This window comes from Dendronephthya gigantea, unplaced genomic scaffold (genome assembly GCF_004324835.1).
Source record: "Dendronephthya gigantea isolate DGI-Jeju-01 unplaced genomic scaffold, DenGig_1.0 000060F, whole genome shotgun sequence".
NCBI lineage: Eukaryota > Metazoa > Cnidaria > Anthozoa > Malacalcyonacea > Nephtheidae > Dendronephthya > Dendronephthya gigantea.
This window is the reverse complement of record NW_021163070.1, coordinates 264,693-282,721: the sequence shown is the minus strand read 5'-3', so window position 1 is coordinate 282,721 and position 18,029 is coordinate 264,693. Positions and strand designations below refer to the sequence as shown.

Below are 18,029 nucleotides of genomic sequence, written 5' to 3'. Positions count from 1 at the left end.
GTACTGTCCGCGAAACTCTGTAAAATCCTAGCAGTTGTTTGTAATAGTATGCAGTCTTTAGTGTCCAGTCAATAAAACGTCCATTTACTTCCCTTTTTCTTTTTTAAATTCCACGATTCCCAATCTACAGGAACAGTGAATGAATTAAGAAAGTTATATATTCTTAATCAGAAATGCTTATAGACACATAATTTTTATATCAGTCAGATTCGTCTTGGTAAGAGCTATCGAATGCTCTATGGTTTGTGTATTGGATCACATTCACTTAGCAAAACTGTGCTTTGTTCCGCGAGTATTAGTGCTAGAAGAAAGATTTTTATACCGCCAGATAGAGAAAATCAAGGGTTAAAAAGCCATTTCTAAGAACTTTTTGTGAGTTAAGGTTGTTCATGTAGATAAAGTAGCACAGTTTTGCTAAGTGAATTTGATGTATATACCATTCGATAGCTCTCATCATGACGAATCTATTGATATAAACAATATGTAATTATTCGCAAGAAAAATGTTTTTTTATCAAAGAAATTCCCGGATTCCCCGATTCCCGGATTCCCCGATTCCCTGTTTTAAAGCTAGCCTTTTACAGGCTACCCACATGTACGCGTACCTATTTGAAAGAGAATATCATAGCAAATTGGCAACGTATCAATCTAAAAAAACATCTATTTACTAAAGACAATTTCCTCTTTAGAATGGTTTAATTTTTGTTAAAATTGGTCAAGTATTTTCACAGGAATCGCAAGTTGAAATGAGCTAACCACTTTGAGATAGCAATTGCCTGGTGAGCCTGACGGCCCCTGGAACTGCAGTACCTAATGATTTCAAATGTTTCTTCTTTGTCTTTAAATCAAATTGACGAAACGCTTCTGCATACATTTCAAACCTGCTGATTATAATATAGGAACCGTTGATTCTAAGAGGACCAAAATTGGGTACAATTACCTTATATTTACAATTACGTACAAATAGTTATAGCGATAGTTATGGCACTACAAAGAATCTTTCCTCTACCAAACATTGAGTGAACAGCTTATTAGATTTTTAAAAATGTTGAAGGTGATCCTAATTTGTTGTCTTGTATGTAAAGAATGGCTCTTAGCGATAACCAGATTCACATCTTGTTTGGTAATGCAAGCTTTTCTCAATTGCAGATTTCAAAATTTGAACCACTTGTTCAGCCTGGCCATTCGTGGAAGGTTTGTGTATGCTCAGAAGTTTGTATCAACTACTACCGAAAACATTTTTCCAGCAATGGGCCCAGCAAAATCGACGGTCCAAGGGTGCACTGGAGCTTTCCCTGGTTTTGATTGCATTTTTTGGCGAACAGGACAAAGTGGACACAGTCTGTTCATGGTCAGAATCAATTGTGGGCCATCAGACATAAGATTTTGCAAGCCCTTTCATTCTTGTAATACCCGGATGGGTATCATGTAATTCAGTAAGCATTGCACTTCATAGTGACGTTGGGACAATCACCCGAGCTCCCCAGAGAATACATTCTTGATGAATAGTTGATCACATCTGTTCTTGTATGGGACCATATTAGTATCAACTACAGAAAGTCATTCACATTGCATGTATTTGTACACAAGGGAAAGAATCGGTATTCAATGTTGTAATGGTACAAAGCTAGGATAAGGGCCCATCTTTGCAGTTGTGAAGCTGTGCGAGTCGGAGCAAAACATGAGGAGGTTGGACAGCTGTCACATGAATTTCTCGACCAATGAGATTGCGCTATTTTCCAAGCGTGCTTGCGAAGATTTTGAGTGAGAAAATATACATAAGACGGAGAAACATAAAAATATTGAGTATATTTTTTAAAGTTTACTGATTAAAACGCATATTTTTTGAAAAAAGATTCATTGGACTGGCGATATCTGTCGAGATTATCGAGGTAAGCGTTACTTTTTAAGTCGATTTTTATAACTGAAGTTGGTCGGGTCGTTCCGAAGTGATGAGTCATGTGCTTGTCTGTTCACAATTTTCAAAGTTAAAAATCTCGAATTCCTGCAGTTCGATTTTTGAGATTCTTTGTAAGAATGAAGTTTAGTATGTAAAAAAAAAATCGGCTGGATCGACCCATTGCGAACCCCACACCATTTCCGAGATATCGGGCTTTGAATTTACCACTCTTGTTTTGAGATGTTCAAAATAGCGCATTTCAGGTCAATGGGATATTTCCCTTTCAAATATTGTTCAACTACATAATTTGTAATATTAATGTAAATTTTATTTGTATTCATGGTTTAACTTCCTTAGTTATTAACATTTAGACGGGAAAATAGTATTTTTTAGTGCAAAGTTTCTGTGAAACTTTGCAGTATTGTGGTGAGTGGCGAAAATTCACATCAGACAGTCAGTCAGTCAGTCATAGTGTAAACTCCGGGGGGCGGAGTGTTTTTTGTTTGTTGTCTTTGATCCTATGTGGGTGGGTATCAGGAAGTTTGTTTGATCAAGCATATAGTTTTCTGATTTGTATATTCTTTTAGCATTTTCCAATTTAAACAAAATATGAAAGAATTACTGTGGTTATTGTAAATTTTATAACATTCGTTACGATGATATGTGTGTTGTTCCCCCCGGTACACGCGATTTCATCTTGAACAGCGCATTAATGCGCATAAGGCCGCGATTAATATTCAGAAGCGCAAAATACAATAAGGAGCGATGGAGCGACGAAGTGTTGTTTTGAAATATTTTAAGCGAAAAGCGAGCAAATGTTCGAGAATTTGTGAACTCATTAAACGCAGAACCAAGAAAGAATACGTCCACATCCACTATCGTATTTTAACTACACGCATAACATAATATACATGACTTATTTTGATAATGTACTTCACGAATCTAACATGTGTTGATAGCAATTGATACTGCTGTATAATCGACTATGGAGGTTAAAAATTTTTTAACCATAACAGTGCTTAATAATTACTATTTCTTATAGAGAAACAATGAAGCGAGACAGTTCTGTTTAAAATGTACAAATCTGAAGCAAATGGCGATATTACTAGCAAGTGCCGATCAGTATTATCAGGTTAAATGGTATGCTAAGGTGCTACACGACATGCACTATTACTACACGTAATAAACACTATATTTGAACTGATCCATTGATGCGCGCATCGTGTTATAAACACACGCATCGAATATTACACTGCGCGATTTATTTAGATCGTATACTTCATTGAATAGAGTGCTAGACAACACAAACTTCATGAAGCATAGGATTGTTTTGTATTTTACGTATTGCAGTTAATTCACGCTAAAATGTTGACAATTAAGTGCTAATATTATTTAGTTCGTTTTCTTACAGCACAACTTCATAGAGCTATATTTATTTAGTGCTTTGTATTTTATTTAGGTAAGCTATAGTGCGATTGCGCGCATATGGTTATGTAAATAGACGGATCGGTTTTGAATATATACAGGCGTCCAATCAGTCCAAAAGAAGGGCAAAGTAACTAATACATTAATTACGTTAGACCATGTTTCGTCTGCGCGACCACATTTTAAAAGTCCCGTACGCCTATGCACAAACCAATTTTACTGTCATAAAAAATGCTTCAAAATGAAAACTGTGGATCCACACAGTAGGCATTCAAGGCTAATTATATTGTTATGGTTGATATCCATATATAATATCGCGACTATACTAATGTAATTTGAGTATGTTTGGTTATATTTTCGTGCTGTCAGGACAAGTGATCGATTCACACATCGGTTATGTAAATCATGCAAGGTTTATTTACTTTAAGGTTTATACAGTATAGTGCAATTTGAAAGTATCTTGTGGGATTCTTCTCAGAAATATTTTATTATAAAATGTTTACATCATTTATTTAATACTTCAGTTCAGGCGAGAACGGGTTGTTTGTTTGAGCTATATTCCTCAAAAGCACAACTCGCAAAATAATGATGTACGTAAAAATTGAGCTAGACGCACACCTTGCCGTAGCTTTTGTTTTCTCGATAATAGATGAAATATATTGATAATATAATACGCATCATAATAATATTTTACCTCGGAAGTTGAAACATGAAGCGTCAATTCACAAGTAAACTGGAGTGTAATATTAGTAAAAATAAACGTAATATATAAGTAGAAATACCCCTTGTGTGCGAAAATTGGGATTTTTAGGACTCTCGACCTGATACTTTCGACTCTTGACTTTATACTCTCGACTTTATACTCTTGACTCTCGACAATTACCTAGACTCACGAAAAAGCGTTTTATTATACTTAAAACGGCTAATATATGTATATATTTGTTTATATAGTCGGTTGAGTGATATTTTCGGGTCTATTAGACTTATTGAGTTTCACTCTGTGAGTTTCTAATCCCCTTCCTTCTTGCAGCATAGCAACATTTGTGGGCTTGAAGCATTTTTTCTATTGTGTGTATGCATGAAATATAAATATATAACCCGTTTATAGGCCACTCTTATATGGGTCGACAATCACAACTATAACAGCATTTGCATTATAGCTAAAACTTTGCACTATCCTTGGATCCTTAGTTTGTATTTTATATAGATTTCCATTTTTGGCAGTGACTACTCCTATGCTCATTCGCTAACGCCTAGCGTTTCGGTAACTGCACATAGCGTAATTTCGGGGTTCAATAGACTATTTTTCTCTTTTGTGTAGGTCAGTATGGCTGAGGCCCAAAAAAGGGTACACGATCCTCCAACTGGGCAAACCCCTGGAAAAAGGCAACCAAAACTAAGATCTACATCTGGAAAGTTTTTGAAGAGATCCCTGTTTCAATCAGCTACAGATGAATTAGAGAACAGGGCAGAGGAAAAAAATACAAAGGTAACAGCTGGAAATATCTTTACTCGCATAATAATGTAGGACTCTTTTGGATTGTAAATATGAAAGTCTATTGACACAAGCTATTTATGTATGGACCTTTGCTAATACTACATAGATTAATACAACATGGAGTGAAGAAGAATTGTCAGCATTGGTTGAGTATATTGCCCTTTACTATTCTCCTGATGAAGATTCCACTTGTGAATGGCCACTTTTTAAGGATGACGAATTTTGGGGGGAATGTGGTAATGGTGTCAACTGTGTTAACATTGGCAAGGAGCGAACTGGTAAAGGACCATTTTAGACTATTTACCTCCTTTAAATTAGTTGTCCAGGAAATCACTGCCACTTTGTCATTTGTTTGTTCCTAATTTTTCATACATATGAATAGTAAGAGACATTATTTAATGTATTGCAATGATATCCCTATCCCTTTTTGCAATTATAAGGACTTGCATGTAAAAGTGTTGTACGGCGATTCTTGAAGGAAAAGTTCAAAACAATTGCTGATGCTGAAGAAGCTTATGGAATTTGCTATTTTGGTGAAAAGGATTCCAATCATGCTGACCAAAAGACCCCATCTACTCCCCTTGGTATCTCTGGAACTACATATGCATCTGCAAGATCTCCATTGCTAGGTTTCTCTTCCTTACGTGATAATGATGCTACTAAACTTCCAGGTTGTATTCTTGATGTGATCTCATCTGGCTTTATGAGGCTGTCATGTCGTCAACGGGAACAACTACTCAATTACCTATTTCGATTGTGGACGGTAAATGACATTAATAAGGGAGTTGTTTTTGATGCTAAATTTCTGCCTCATAACTTTTTAGGGCTTGTGGCCAAGGCAATGTCAGTGCTTTCGTCAGTGCTGCAGAGAAGAAAGACAATCTTATTTACTATGCTGCTCGTTGCTTTGGAGAGATTGGCAAGGGAGGTGAAGGCTCAAGGATGCCATTGGATAGAATGCCATTTGGTTTAATTGCACACGATTTGAAATTTTTGGGATCAGACAATGTTTCTAATCTTCAAGCTTCCGATGACTATAAATCCTCGTGCCAGTCAATGTATACCTTGTTTGGAAACAAGTGGGCATCAATGCACCAATGTGGTCCTATGAGATTGGGAGAGAGCATGTACCTGTTACTAATGATTCTTCATTAAGTTTAGATATTATTAGCCAAGCATGGCCGACACACAATCACCAATGGTAAGTATGGAAAACCCATTATCAGCACTGGAGAAAGTAAAAGATACAACTGATGTACCTAAGTCTGGTAGAACCATAAAAGGTGATCCACTAGAGGTAATGACAACTTTGATTTTGATTATCTTATGGTAACATAAAAGTATGAACAATGAGTTAGTTACAGTGACTAAGACAGTTTTGTAATATTTTTATATATTGTATTTGTAGGCCAAGATCAATATAGCTGGACCTGCTGCAAGGACAATTCGAAGGATGAACAAGGATTGCGACTTTAGCAAAGGCACTGACATTCAGGTGCATAATGATATATTGTGCGGATGAATTTTACTGTATATAAATTAGATATACTTGTAAATTGTAAATGTAAAATTAACTAATTTTGAAATTTCACAGGCATCTGCATTGAAGTTTCTTCAAGAAGCCCATCCTGGGGGAAGGTGGTGGTTAAAAGCTGATGGCACTGATATCCAAGAAGGACTCAGGGAATCCATGAGGAATGAATGGTCAGGTGACTTTGATCTTGGAGATGGTGAGTTAAAACTTAAGCATTCTAAGTATATAAAATACCTTGAGTTTGTCCGCAATATTGGATTAAACAAAAGGACTTCACCTGATGACATAAAAAAAGACCTTGAAGAGATGTGTTCTAAACTATCCACAGAGAAGGAGTTCCTAAGCTCAGGTCATGAAGATGCTAAAAAGGAGTACAAGAAAATATTGGAGATAGCCAACACTACAGAGAAAGCATTGTTTGCATGTGCATGGAAAGTAGAGGAATATAGTAAGTTATTTGAGAAAAATGTGTCCATCTTTCAGTCACTAAAAAACATCATCAGCATTATAGACAGTGGTGACAATCATTCATTGAACATGGGAGCAACTTTGACCAGTATGCGTGAAGAATTACAGGAATATGTTAAAGGTATTATCAGTGTGCACATGCAGCTTTTTGTTGATTTAGAATGTACCAGTATGTTTATGTGACTATACTGTTGTTGTCAGTTGGAAAGTTTCATAAAAACGAGTTCATTGGCTTTAGTTACCATTCAGATATAGTTATATTTGATGTTAAGGAATTACTTCAAAGACATGAGTAGCGGCATCTCACATACTGATATTCATGGTAAGTGACAAATTGAGAAATTTCAAACCATATGCTATTTCTGTTCGTGTTCTTAAGTACACCAGCCTTACTGACAAGAATGACAGAGACCTTAAAGAAGAGTTAAAAACTGCTATGGAGGATATTGGCATGACAACTGTGGGTATGTTGAGCAGCATTTATGTAAATAGTTTTTTATATAGTTTTTTGCACAGGTTGAATTAAATTTTTGAGGAATAATTTTCCATTTCATTTAAATAATGGATTGTTTGATTTACGTTAATATGTACTTGTTTATATTTTGAAGGTTTTGTTACTGATAGTGAATTCAACTCGTTGAGAACACAAGGAAAAGATAGACCTGTTTCAGTCATTCAGCTGATTATGGATGCCAAGAATGAAGCAAAGGCAATACCTTCCAAGGAGATTGAAAAGTACTTCAAGTCTGTGAAAAAAGGTTGTGTACTAAGTACATACTAATTAATGCATGTTGTCTATGAAATGTTAACTCTAGCCTACATGTATTACTACCATGTTAATTTGTTCTTTTCTTCCATGTATTTTATACATACCAGAAGGAGTAATATTACCAGTAAAGGGTCATGAGGCTGTCCCATTGGAAGATGTTCAGTGGTTGGCTGAATACACAAATGGTGAACAAAAGGTTTCATTTACCCATGCTATCAGCATTCCTCGCAGGAAACAGTTTCCATTCTTTTATGATCCTCACCCTTGGGTTGTAGGTGCAATGTTAGGTTCACAAACTTTGTTATTTCTGTTAAAGGTAAAACTGAATTCAAATCTGATAGCCTTAAATCCTTAATGGCAATGTACCTATACAAGAAGAAGGTTAGTATGTACTGTGAGCAAGGTATTAACTTCTGCAATCATTTGTATGTGCCCGAGGTAAGTGAAAAAACAGGGGAACCTCAACATGAACGTGAAGATCACAACCATGATGATTGCAAGAGGATTGCTGGAAGTTTAAGAAAAGGACACATCCCAAATGTGGATCTCCAAGCATTTGTGAAAGCAATGAATGACCCCAATACAGGTTTGACATATACTACATTAACAGGTAAGAGGAAGCAAAGTGTAGGTGATGCTGAAAAATTGCTGTCACCTGCTGTAGCTAAGTGGCTGAAAGCTAACGGTTTTTTGAGTGAAGGTAGATTTGTAGAGATTGTGTCAAACTGGCATAAGGCAAGTGATGGTCGTGGTCTAACGGAAACAGAACGTTCAAAAAACAACCTGGCCATGCTGGATTATCTGCTAGAAGACTGGATGCCATGGTACAAGGATTTAAGGGACTACTCTACAATGGATGTTAACAGGTACAGTACATATGTCAGATCATATTGTATGGACATATTTAATGTATGTGTTTATAACTTTTAGACCGATCAGAGGAGTTAGTGGATTCACCAGAGAAGTTGTGGTTGCATTAACAACAAATATTGAGAGTCAGGTTTGTTTGTTTTTGTTATGGTGATGCTTTTCGATCTTGGAACCTAGCAATTTTAATCATCACTGTTTTTTTGTAGGAGTTTGAACGTCGATATGGTATTGAAAAAGGGCTTCCTCCTGAACACCCACGGGCAGGATCAACAGATGATGTTGAAGGCATCTTTGCTTTTTACATGGATTACTGGGACCGATTTTGATGAGAAGGATTTTCATGATGCTTTTCCAAAAGTTATCAGTGAATATACAAAGAAGTGTGATCCTGATCTGCCATTTTACTATTACACTGGATCCAATGATAGATACAATGATGGATGCTTGCAATCTTTTAACATACCCTCTAGTAGTGGGGAAGAACGTCTAGATCGTGTCTGTATTTCAAGGCGAGCTGACCCTGGAGTATTTGTTGCCAACAGAGCTGTAATCCACAACGTGGTCAATTGAGTGTTAGATCAGCACATTTCAAACAATCAGAAGGCTTACCACCACCACCACCTTCACAAAATTGATAAATATGAAACATATTGTGTGATTATATGTTTTCACTTCTTCAGTAAAATAAACTGACATTTTATATTGGTTCTGTTCTTTAGATGCTTGTTGATGTTTACAGTTAGTGTGAGTTAAGATCTGCATTACTAAGCCATTGTGTGTTAGAACTGGCAATATTTATGTATATTAGGTTGATTGAGAAGCTAAAGGCATGAACACCTTATCTACAGGGTGTCCCAAAAAAAACGAAAACTATTGAAATCACTCATTGTTAAAATTTGAATGCCGTGTTCACGAATTTCAGCCCGAGGGGATTTAATGCAACTTACAAAATGCTAAATGCTTTGTGTTGCTAGAGAAAGGGGACATGTCGAAGGTCATGGTCCTTGAGATCCGCATTTAAATATTGTCATCCATATTTGTAAATTGTAAATGTTGTTAATAAATATCATTTTTGCAAACAAGCAAATTTTACTGCATCATATGCATGCATAAAAATGAGTATGGTAAACATTTATACACCTGTGGGTCCCAACAGAATTCTTAGGAATTCAAACTCTAACAATTGCATTGTTTTGGGTGATTTCAATAGTTTTCGTTTTTTTTGGGACACCCTGTAGTACAATTGATCTTCAAGTTTGCATGAATGGTAAATGCTATTAGCATAGAAACAATAGCATAGAAACAAAAAACAATGGTGTGTGTATGCAGGTTTTTACTTTTTTGAACATCATGTAAATATATGTATAAATGCAAAATCTTGGCTGTTTTGTCAAGGCAATTTTACTTACAATATTTTATAACCATCAAAAAATTTGATGAGTTTATTTATTTGTTCCATCAATAAATACAGATTTACATATTTATACCATGTATTGTATGAATATTTTTCTAATTTTCTTAATACTGCAAGGGTTTGTATGAAATATCACATGACAGTGAAGTGCTTTGGTTATAGACAATAGGTTTTGAGGATATAAAATAGAAAGCCTGGTTTCCATACAACATTGCCAGGGTGTTGTGTTAACCATTAAAAAAAATATCTATCATTATTAGTTATTATGCAACAACTTGATTGTCATATGGAAACCAGACTAAAAACAAGTTGATGGCAAAAATGCTGGAAAAATCTACATAGGTTAGCCAATGGAAATAATTGCAGAAATTCACAACTTGCAAACCCTGGTTCTTGTGAAATTATATGTCAACGTACACTCATACTAGCCCTTACAATCTGACCTTCCTATTCACCATGCCTCTTTATCCAGATTTTTGGATAAAATCCCATTTTTAAAAAGTTAACCCGAAACTTGATGTGTTCAACATAGACGTCTAGTATATCTCCTGCTGCAATCAGTGGATGTAAATACTTGCAATGTTCAGAAGCTATATATCCAACATTTTCCCATTGAGTTCCATAATGAAGATCAATAGCAATTGCATTTTGGTCCCGAGGATTTTCCGGCTCTGGTCTTAGTCTAACATTTACTGATTCATTATATTCAAGGGCAAGATATGCCTGTTCCAGATGATGTTGGTAACTTTGTTCATGAGCAGCTCCAATGCACTTGAATGGTAGAGCATGAGTGATTTCTTCCTCATCACTTTCAACTTCTTCACTTTCATCTTCTTCACTGTCCTCATTACTAATTTGCTCATTGACAGTTTCATTTCTTTTACTTTGTTCATCCCCATTCTCCTCTCCAGCATTTTCTAGTTCAGCCAAATGCTCAAGTAGATCTCTTTCTATAAAGCAAAACAAAAAAATGCCCGTCTAATACTGTAATGTCTATAAATAAAAACTCACTAGTAATTTCTAAAAATAAAATTGAACGACTCTGAGATTAATTTTTACTTTAAGCATGAAACCATTAACAAAGCATGTGTAAAGAAAACATTCGTAAACAGAAATGAACTATCAAAACTTTATACAGTAACTATACCTTCAGATTCATCAGAGAACCAATAATGATCATCAATGTCTCTATTTTCTGTTCTTTCATGACCAAAATCGTTTTCGTTACTTTCACTTGGTTCTTGAGAGGCTTGAGAGCTCCCTGATTCAGATGTGTTATCTAAAGGAGGTAGAAGTACTTTCTGAGTGGGATAAAAGTTTGAACAATTGCAACTTACTGCGTTGATATTAAGCAACAGAGTTTCTTCGATGTCATCAAAATCAGGAGTAACCGCATCCACAGCGCTCGTATTTTCTGTCAATACACGATCCACATCAAAATCCCAAATTAAAAGCATTCTCTCCGCTTTACAATGAATAAATTCATCCAAACTAAAAAAAAGTTTCAGTTAAATTTTAATACACAAATCAAGCCTTAAAAGTTAATAAAAAATATTAAAAAATGAGGTGTTGACAAGTACTTTATACTAACCTCAAATATAGTACTTGCTTTAACGTTGATGACACAAGGAGATTTAAGGCCATTCAACTTTGAAAGCGGTGCTTCGGTGTTTGCTATAATACAAAGTCTTCTTTCAGACGGAGTGTTATGAAATGCGAATGGCAGCAAAGCCCATGCAGCTTAAAAAACGGTAAACTCGGTACAATAAAAGATGAGTTGTAATGCGGATTGCAACAATACATATACATCATAGTATTTTGCACTTGAAAAATACTAAAATACTTAAAAATAATCGCAGCTTGAAAATCCTGTCTTTCGAAAGCATCCATTTTTCCTATACTCGCAGAGCTCTTCACATCACGACAGTCAAAACGTCAAATGAAGCGTTCGCATAATTGAGCGCTCAATACCCATCATGCTTTGCGGCCTGCTGTCCAACCTCCTCTGGAGCAAAACAATGCGGTCCTAATAACATAAGAAGGGGACGATGGTCAGAGATTGTAAATGAATTACCGCAAAGATATTGATGAAATCATTTAAGTCCAATATTATGCTGAACGCTTCTTTCTTAAGCTGTGATTAGTTTTTCTGGACTTCAGCATGATGCAAATGCTATCAGCCAGTGTTTTCCGTCAATGACATGTGACAATACAGCTCCTGCACCATAAGAAGCATCACATGACAAAACCAGAGGCAGGGATTCATCATAATGTACTAGTGTTCTTGAGTTAAGTAAAATATTTTCAGCTGCTTTAAAAGCTGTATCTTCTGTTTTGGTCCACCACAATTATTAGAATATACATGGTTTGGAGACTAGATGGTACAATACAACTCATTACCTATGTTATTGTCCAGATTTATGCAAAAAATGGTTCCTTATCCGTCACATGTCTATTGTATTTTTGCCCAACTAACCAATAGCAATGGCTTGGCTTAGCTCCTCGACCGTGACTTGAACAACATGTCAATTCCGACCTTATTATTGGTTTATTTGTTTAAAATACAATGGACACGTGACGAATAAGAACAATTTTTTGCATAAATGTTCTCCGACATAGTTAATGAGTTCTATTGTAATTCTATGTAGTCTCTAAACCATGTATATTTTATCAACTGTGGCTCCACCTCCAAGGTACATTTTTCTTAAGCAAGTTATTCAGCAGCACCAATATAGTGAAAAGCCCAGGTTGGTATTGATAGTAAGATAATTTCTGAGACTCAGTTGAAATAGGAATTTGATGATAAGCTTGCTTCAGGTCTATTTAATACACTAAATACTTGGCAACCCTGCAATGCAGAATGCATTGTCTTCTATTTTAGACACAGGGTAAGTCTCAACTTCAGCACATGAACTATAAGTGACATTTAAATCACCACAAACACAAACTTCATCCCCAGCCTTTTTTTCCAACTGTAATTTATAGGGGCCACATTTACAGCAGAGGAAACTCTTTAAATGACATTATCTTTTTTCATTTTTAATAGAGAGCTTTCAACTCTTTTTTGTAGTGGATATGAAACTGGACATGCCTTGTGGAATTTTGCCCCCTTACTTTCATTTAAAACTACAGGATCACCAGTGTAACATTCAAGTTTTGGTTCAAACAGCGAAGTAATTAGCTAATTACGTAGTGCTTACAAAGTCCTCAACACTTCAGACAGGCAAGGGGTAAAGGATATAGCTTCCTTCCAAATTTTTGGAACAGCATTAGAGGGGAAGTGATTTCTTAAAAATGGTGGTGATTTTTGAATGAAGGTTCAGCATGGCTATGACCAAACTGCTTAAGGATCCGGTTTGGGATTGTATTAGGACTTGCTGCTTTTATAAGTCATAAAGAGTACAAAGGGTATTACACACTTCGTGAACAAATTTGCATTTGGCGTTGCAGTTTCACTGTTTTTTAGCGCAAAGAAACTTTGCAGTATTGTGATGAGGGGCGGAAATTTAACCGAGTCAGTCAGTCATAGTGTAAACTTTCCAGGGCGTATGTTGATTTATGCTTATAGTAATTTTTTGTACATGATCAGTAATGTAAAGTTTTTAAACAGTTTAATTTATTTTATTTGTTAATTCTCTATTCCTTTTGGTAAGTTCACAAAAATATTGAGGATTTACTGTCAATTTTGAAGCATTGCTTTTCTGTGGTTTGGGTTTTGTTTTACCCCCTGAAACACCTGCTTTTTTCTTATATGTCACCACCAGGCTTTGATCAATATTCACAATATAAAGAAGTGAGGAGCGACACATTCGAGGCATTCATAAACCCATGTTTTTTCAATGTAATAAATTTTAATTAAAATGTGAGATTTTACAAAGTAAACTATAGTATTATTAAGAATATAATGTTTTCAGTACAATAGACAATTTTGATATATAGATAAAATACAATTATGAAAAATTTTAATCCAGGTTAAGAATATAAAAAATGTTTGGTTTTTTTTTTAATTCAGACTAGGGCTTCACATTAAAAATAATAAAGCAGTTCTAAATGTTTAAAAAACTGGATCAATCGACTTCAAAATCAATGTCCTGGATGTTGTGTCTTATATCTCATCTGGGTGTTCTGGAACCTATTGCGTGTAGGTAAATGCTCAAAGCTCTCCAAATCCTCCACACAAATGCTGAAGGAAATATGCATGTTTTTTGAGTTGGACACTTCTGCAATCAAGGATACACAGAAACAGCCATTTGTTAATTTACTTAATGTGGAGTTAATCGGGACTTGCAGCTGCGATGTGTAATACCTCAACTTTCTTGAGTATTCAAGCTTAACTGCATAAACCAATATGCGTAAAACACTTGGTTGACAGCTAGCATTGTAGTGCCTGAGTGTCAACAAATCTCTTTGCAGTAGGTACAGACTGATTTGCTACATTCTACAAAGACACAAAAAAATATATATTCTTACCAACCATTTATCCTGCATGGTAACAACATCCAGTGCCATGTAAAAGGCCAAATAAGAAGTTAATTAAGGTTTTTATCCCCTTAAAAATTTGTATCCCCTGCCCTTTTCAGCTGGGGTCCTGGGAAAATAATTTACTTTATAATAACTTAATAATTAACTTACAGTATGTATTTATAAATGTAAACATTAGGCGACTATATAGTCGATACATAAATGGTATATTATGGATCAAATATAGGAACAAAATGACAATTGATGTAGTTCTAATTTGAGGAAATTTAGTAGCGATATAGTCCCTAAACAGCTCATCGATTTATATTTCCGTTAAAGTTTACAACTGCTGATCGTTGACATATTGAACAATTAGTCTAGGACCTGTAAAGGAGTTTGTATGCATTTCATTTAGGGCAGATTATCCCAACTGTTTTAGGGTAAAATGACCATGGTGGTCAACATGGCATATGTGCCAAAATGTGAATCCGGGATGAAAGTCCTGAAAATGACCACACCCAGAAACGGCATAGTTGACATAGCTCTAAATTCTGAATTATCAAAGCTACAGTCTTTCTGAATATTGTTCAGAATGGTTTCTTTTAGGGGTGGTCACTGGAGAGTGAAATTAGCCTAAGTTTCATATTTTACAAGAAAATGAATGTTTACTATTCCAGGTCAACTGCTAATTATGCATAAAATTACAGATTCATCTGGCAAAGTCTAATTTTCCCTATTTTCTAAAAATTTTTGCCATATTTTCGAGATATAATTGATGAAATGTCAAAGGACACAAAAATGAAAAAAAATGTTACATAGCACTACTTCGTAGTCCACTAGAATCATGCTAAAGTACAGTATTTGGATGGTGCTTGCGACGGACGACGAAAAACAGCGATCAAATTTGCAAAATATGGGTAAAATCATGTTATGGCGGGGGGTAAGTAAAATGAAATATGTCGTATTGCAACAAAACATTGTTATTTCCTAGGAAATTTATAATAAATATATTAAAATAAGCATGTTTTTTCATCATATGGCAAAAATGTTTAGAAAAAAGGGAAAATTAGACTTTGTCAGATGAATCTGTAATTTTATGCATAATTAGCAGTTGATCTGAAATAGTAAACATTCGTTTTCTTGTAAGATATGAAACTTAGGCTAATTTCACTCTCCAGTGACCACCCCTAAAAGCAACCATTCTGAACCATATAAACAATTCAGAAAGACTGTAGCTTTGATAATTCAGGATTTAGAGCTATGTTGACTATGCCGTTTCTGGGTGTGGTCATTTTCAGGACTTTCGTCCAGGATTCACATTTTGGCACACATGCCATGTTGACCGCCATGGTCATTTTACCCTAAAACAGTTGAGATAATCTGTCCTAAATGAAATGCATACAAACTCCTTTACAGGTCCTAGACTAAGTGATGGATCTGAGTTTATTATGAGGCCACTGGGCCACTTGTAAACCTAGCAAAGCTAAAAGTCTCCATTGAAGAATATTTCTTCTTCGCTAAAGGTGTAAAACACTTAGAATACTTGAGTATATTGTTTAAAGCCTGTATATAAATTAACAGAAATTGACCTGCAAGATGTCAAAAATAGGGAGGGACATTTCAACACGCTATAGTTTATCGCGTATTTATTAGCCCAAAGATACATTTACGTCAAATGAAAGCTTGTTTATTAAAGAGCCAACAAGTTGAAGCATAAGCGATTTAAAGCTTTATCCCATGGTGAAAATCGGTTTTGTTAAGGGGTTATCGTTCATTAAGTAAGATAATTGTTTATATCTAAAAGCAACTCAGATTTCCTTTAAGTCACATATCCAATCCTCTGAATAGTCGAGAACAAGATTCTTAGGGTTTTAGATCGATTAGAAACGGTTATCGTCTTTAAATTTATCAGTAAAAACAGAGCATATTTCCCCAGATAAAATGGCCATCTTAGGTGGTCTTGTTAAAACAGCATTTTCTCAAAGTTAAAAAAGCATTTGACCTAAAAAAATGTATGGTGCATTTTCGGATGTAATGAGGTATATCAGGGTAAAATTTGAGCGAAAACGATTTTTCAGTTGTGGCCGCAAAATACCTCATATACTCGATTTTTACTGACATGCACTTTAAGTACAATCTAAAAAACCAGCCCAGAAATGAGTTTGAACTATCTTAGAGTAATAATATAATTTTTAATGACATCTTAGCTAGCCTTAGTTTATATAGTTTATTAGTGTAATTATTGTATTATATATTGTCACTGAACTTTGTCTATGTCTATGAACTTTGTTTACAACCGCTGGCATAGGCGTACGGGCATATTTTTTTTAGGGGGGCTGCGCTCAATTTCCCGAATGACATGACGTCATAGATTTTGTGACGTCATCATAAAATTATATAATCTGAGAAGACTACAAATGAAAGGATTTCCTTTGAAGATTGACAGACGTAATATAAAAAGAAATATCATCCCTAGCCATTTAAATTCTAAACTAAGTATATTCATTACGATTTACAACGAAAGAAAAAGTGACTAACATAATAACATTTTATTTGATATATGAAATTCCGTCATGTTTTGCACTAGACATGCAAGGAATTCAGTTTTGTAAAACTATAATCTAGACTGGAAGAAATATGATTTACGATTACGTCGCTGTCCAAAAATGTCAATTATCTTTTCCATATCGTTCTTTAAAGTACTATTTGCATAAGCTCTCTCAATATTGATAAGGGCAATGCTGTTTAAGCGTTTTTGCCCCATTGTACTTCGAAGATAGGTTTTCAAGCGGCGAAGAGCACTAAAAGATCTCTCAGCAGAGCAGGATGTTGCAGGGATCGTGGCCAGAATCGAAAATACTTTGTAAGCAACAGGAAGAACTTCATGAACACTATTTTCAAACATTTTCCTCACAATTTCAGCGGCGTTTTTTCTTTCAGGAACAGGGTTATCAGCATCAATATTCTCATAGACGTTTTTCTCACTGCCAAGAAGCTCACTGTCGATACTATAGAAGTCTGATACCAACTCAATATTCTTCATGGTCGGAGAGCTGCTGAAGACTATGTCTGCAAGTGCCAATAGCACCTCTTGATCATTACCTTCAAATCTATATTTCATCTCAGCGACAATCCTGTCAATGCTTAGGTAGTAACATGTGATACGATAGTGGTCTTCCACTGTTCGGTACTCCACTTCTGCATTCACTTCAGGCATTTCGCCGACGAGTGTCTGCAGCCGGCGTGATGGCTGTTTGAGTCTTGGTACCTTTGCATCTTTGAAATTGAAATCGGTACCCTCAATTTGTTCCTTGATTTTGTCTGCCATGATTTCAGCGCGCGACCACAAGAGATCAAAATTTTCCTGGGTACGACATTCACTTAGTGTTTTGATCACGCCATCAACACTCTTCTTTGCCGTTACGACATCCATCTGCTTTCCTTGTAGGTATCTGCTCAAACCATCGGTGTTGGACAAAACAACCTTTAATACCATCAAACCAAAAACGAATCGAAAGTCACAAATCGAGTTAAGTAGGGAATTGCTGTCATTGTACGTCTTCGGATCACGATCTTTCGAGAGTGAGAGAAGAGCCTCGATGATCTTAGGCATTTGGTTTACCACTGCCTTTACAGCTGCCCAGCGACAAGACCATCTAGTAGCGCTCTGCGATTTAATTGTCAGTTTAAA

At 35.6% G+C, this 18,029-nt stretch overlaps 1 protein-coding gene across 1 annotated transcript; it reads left to right on the top strand.

The window, feature by feature from the left end:
* The first annotated feature begins 5,999 nt into the window (after positions 1–5,999).
* On the top strand, positions 6,000–8,789 carry LOC114530130. Its single transcript, XM_028551719.1, has 8 exons — positions 6,000–6,119; positions 6,231–6,317; positions 6,417–6,791; positions 7,204–7,288; positions 7,433–7,582; positions 7,910–8,459; positions 8,524–8,593; positions 8,670–8,789. The coding sequence occupies exons 1-8, from the start codon at positions 6,000–6,002 to the stop codon at positions 8,787–8,789; spliced, it is 1,557 nt and encodes a 518-aa protein (XP_028407520.1).
* The last annotated feature ends 9,240 nt before the right edge of the window (positions 8,790–18,029 follow it).

Bases quoted from the DNA above. Each gene is read 5' to 3' on its own strand.
- LOC114530130 (XM_028551719.1), top strand. From the start codon at position 6,000: ATGGCCGACACACAATCACCAATGGTAAGTATGGAAAACCCATTATCA. The intron at 6,792-7,203 runs GTAGAGGAATAT...CGTGTTCTTAAG, and splicing joins TGTTTGCATGTGCATGGAAA to TACACCAGCCTTACTGACAA. The intron at 7,289-7,432 runs GTATGTTGAGCA...TATATTTTGAAG, and splicing joins TATTGGCATGACAACTGTGG to GTTTTGTTACTGATAGTGAA.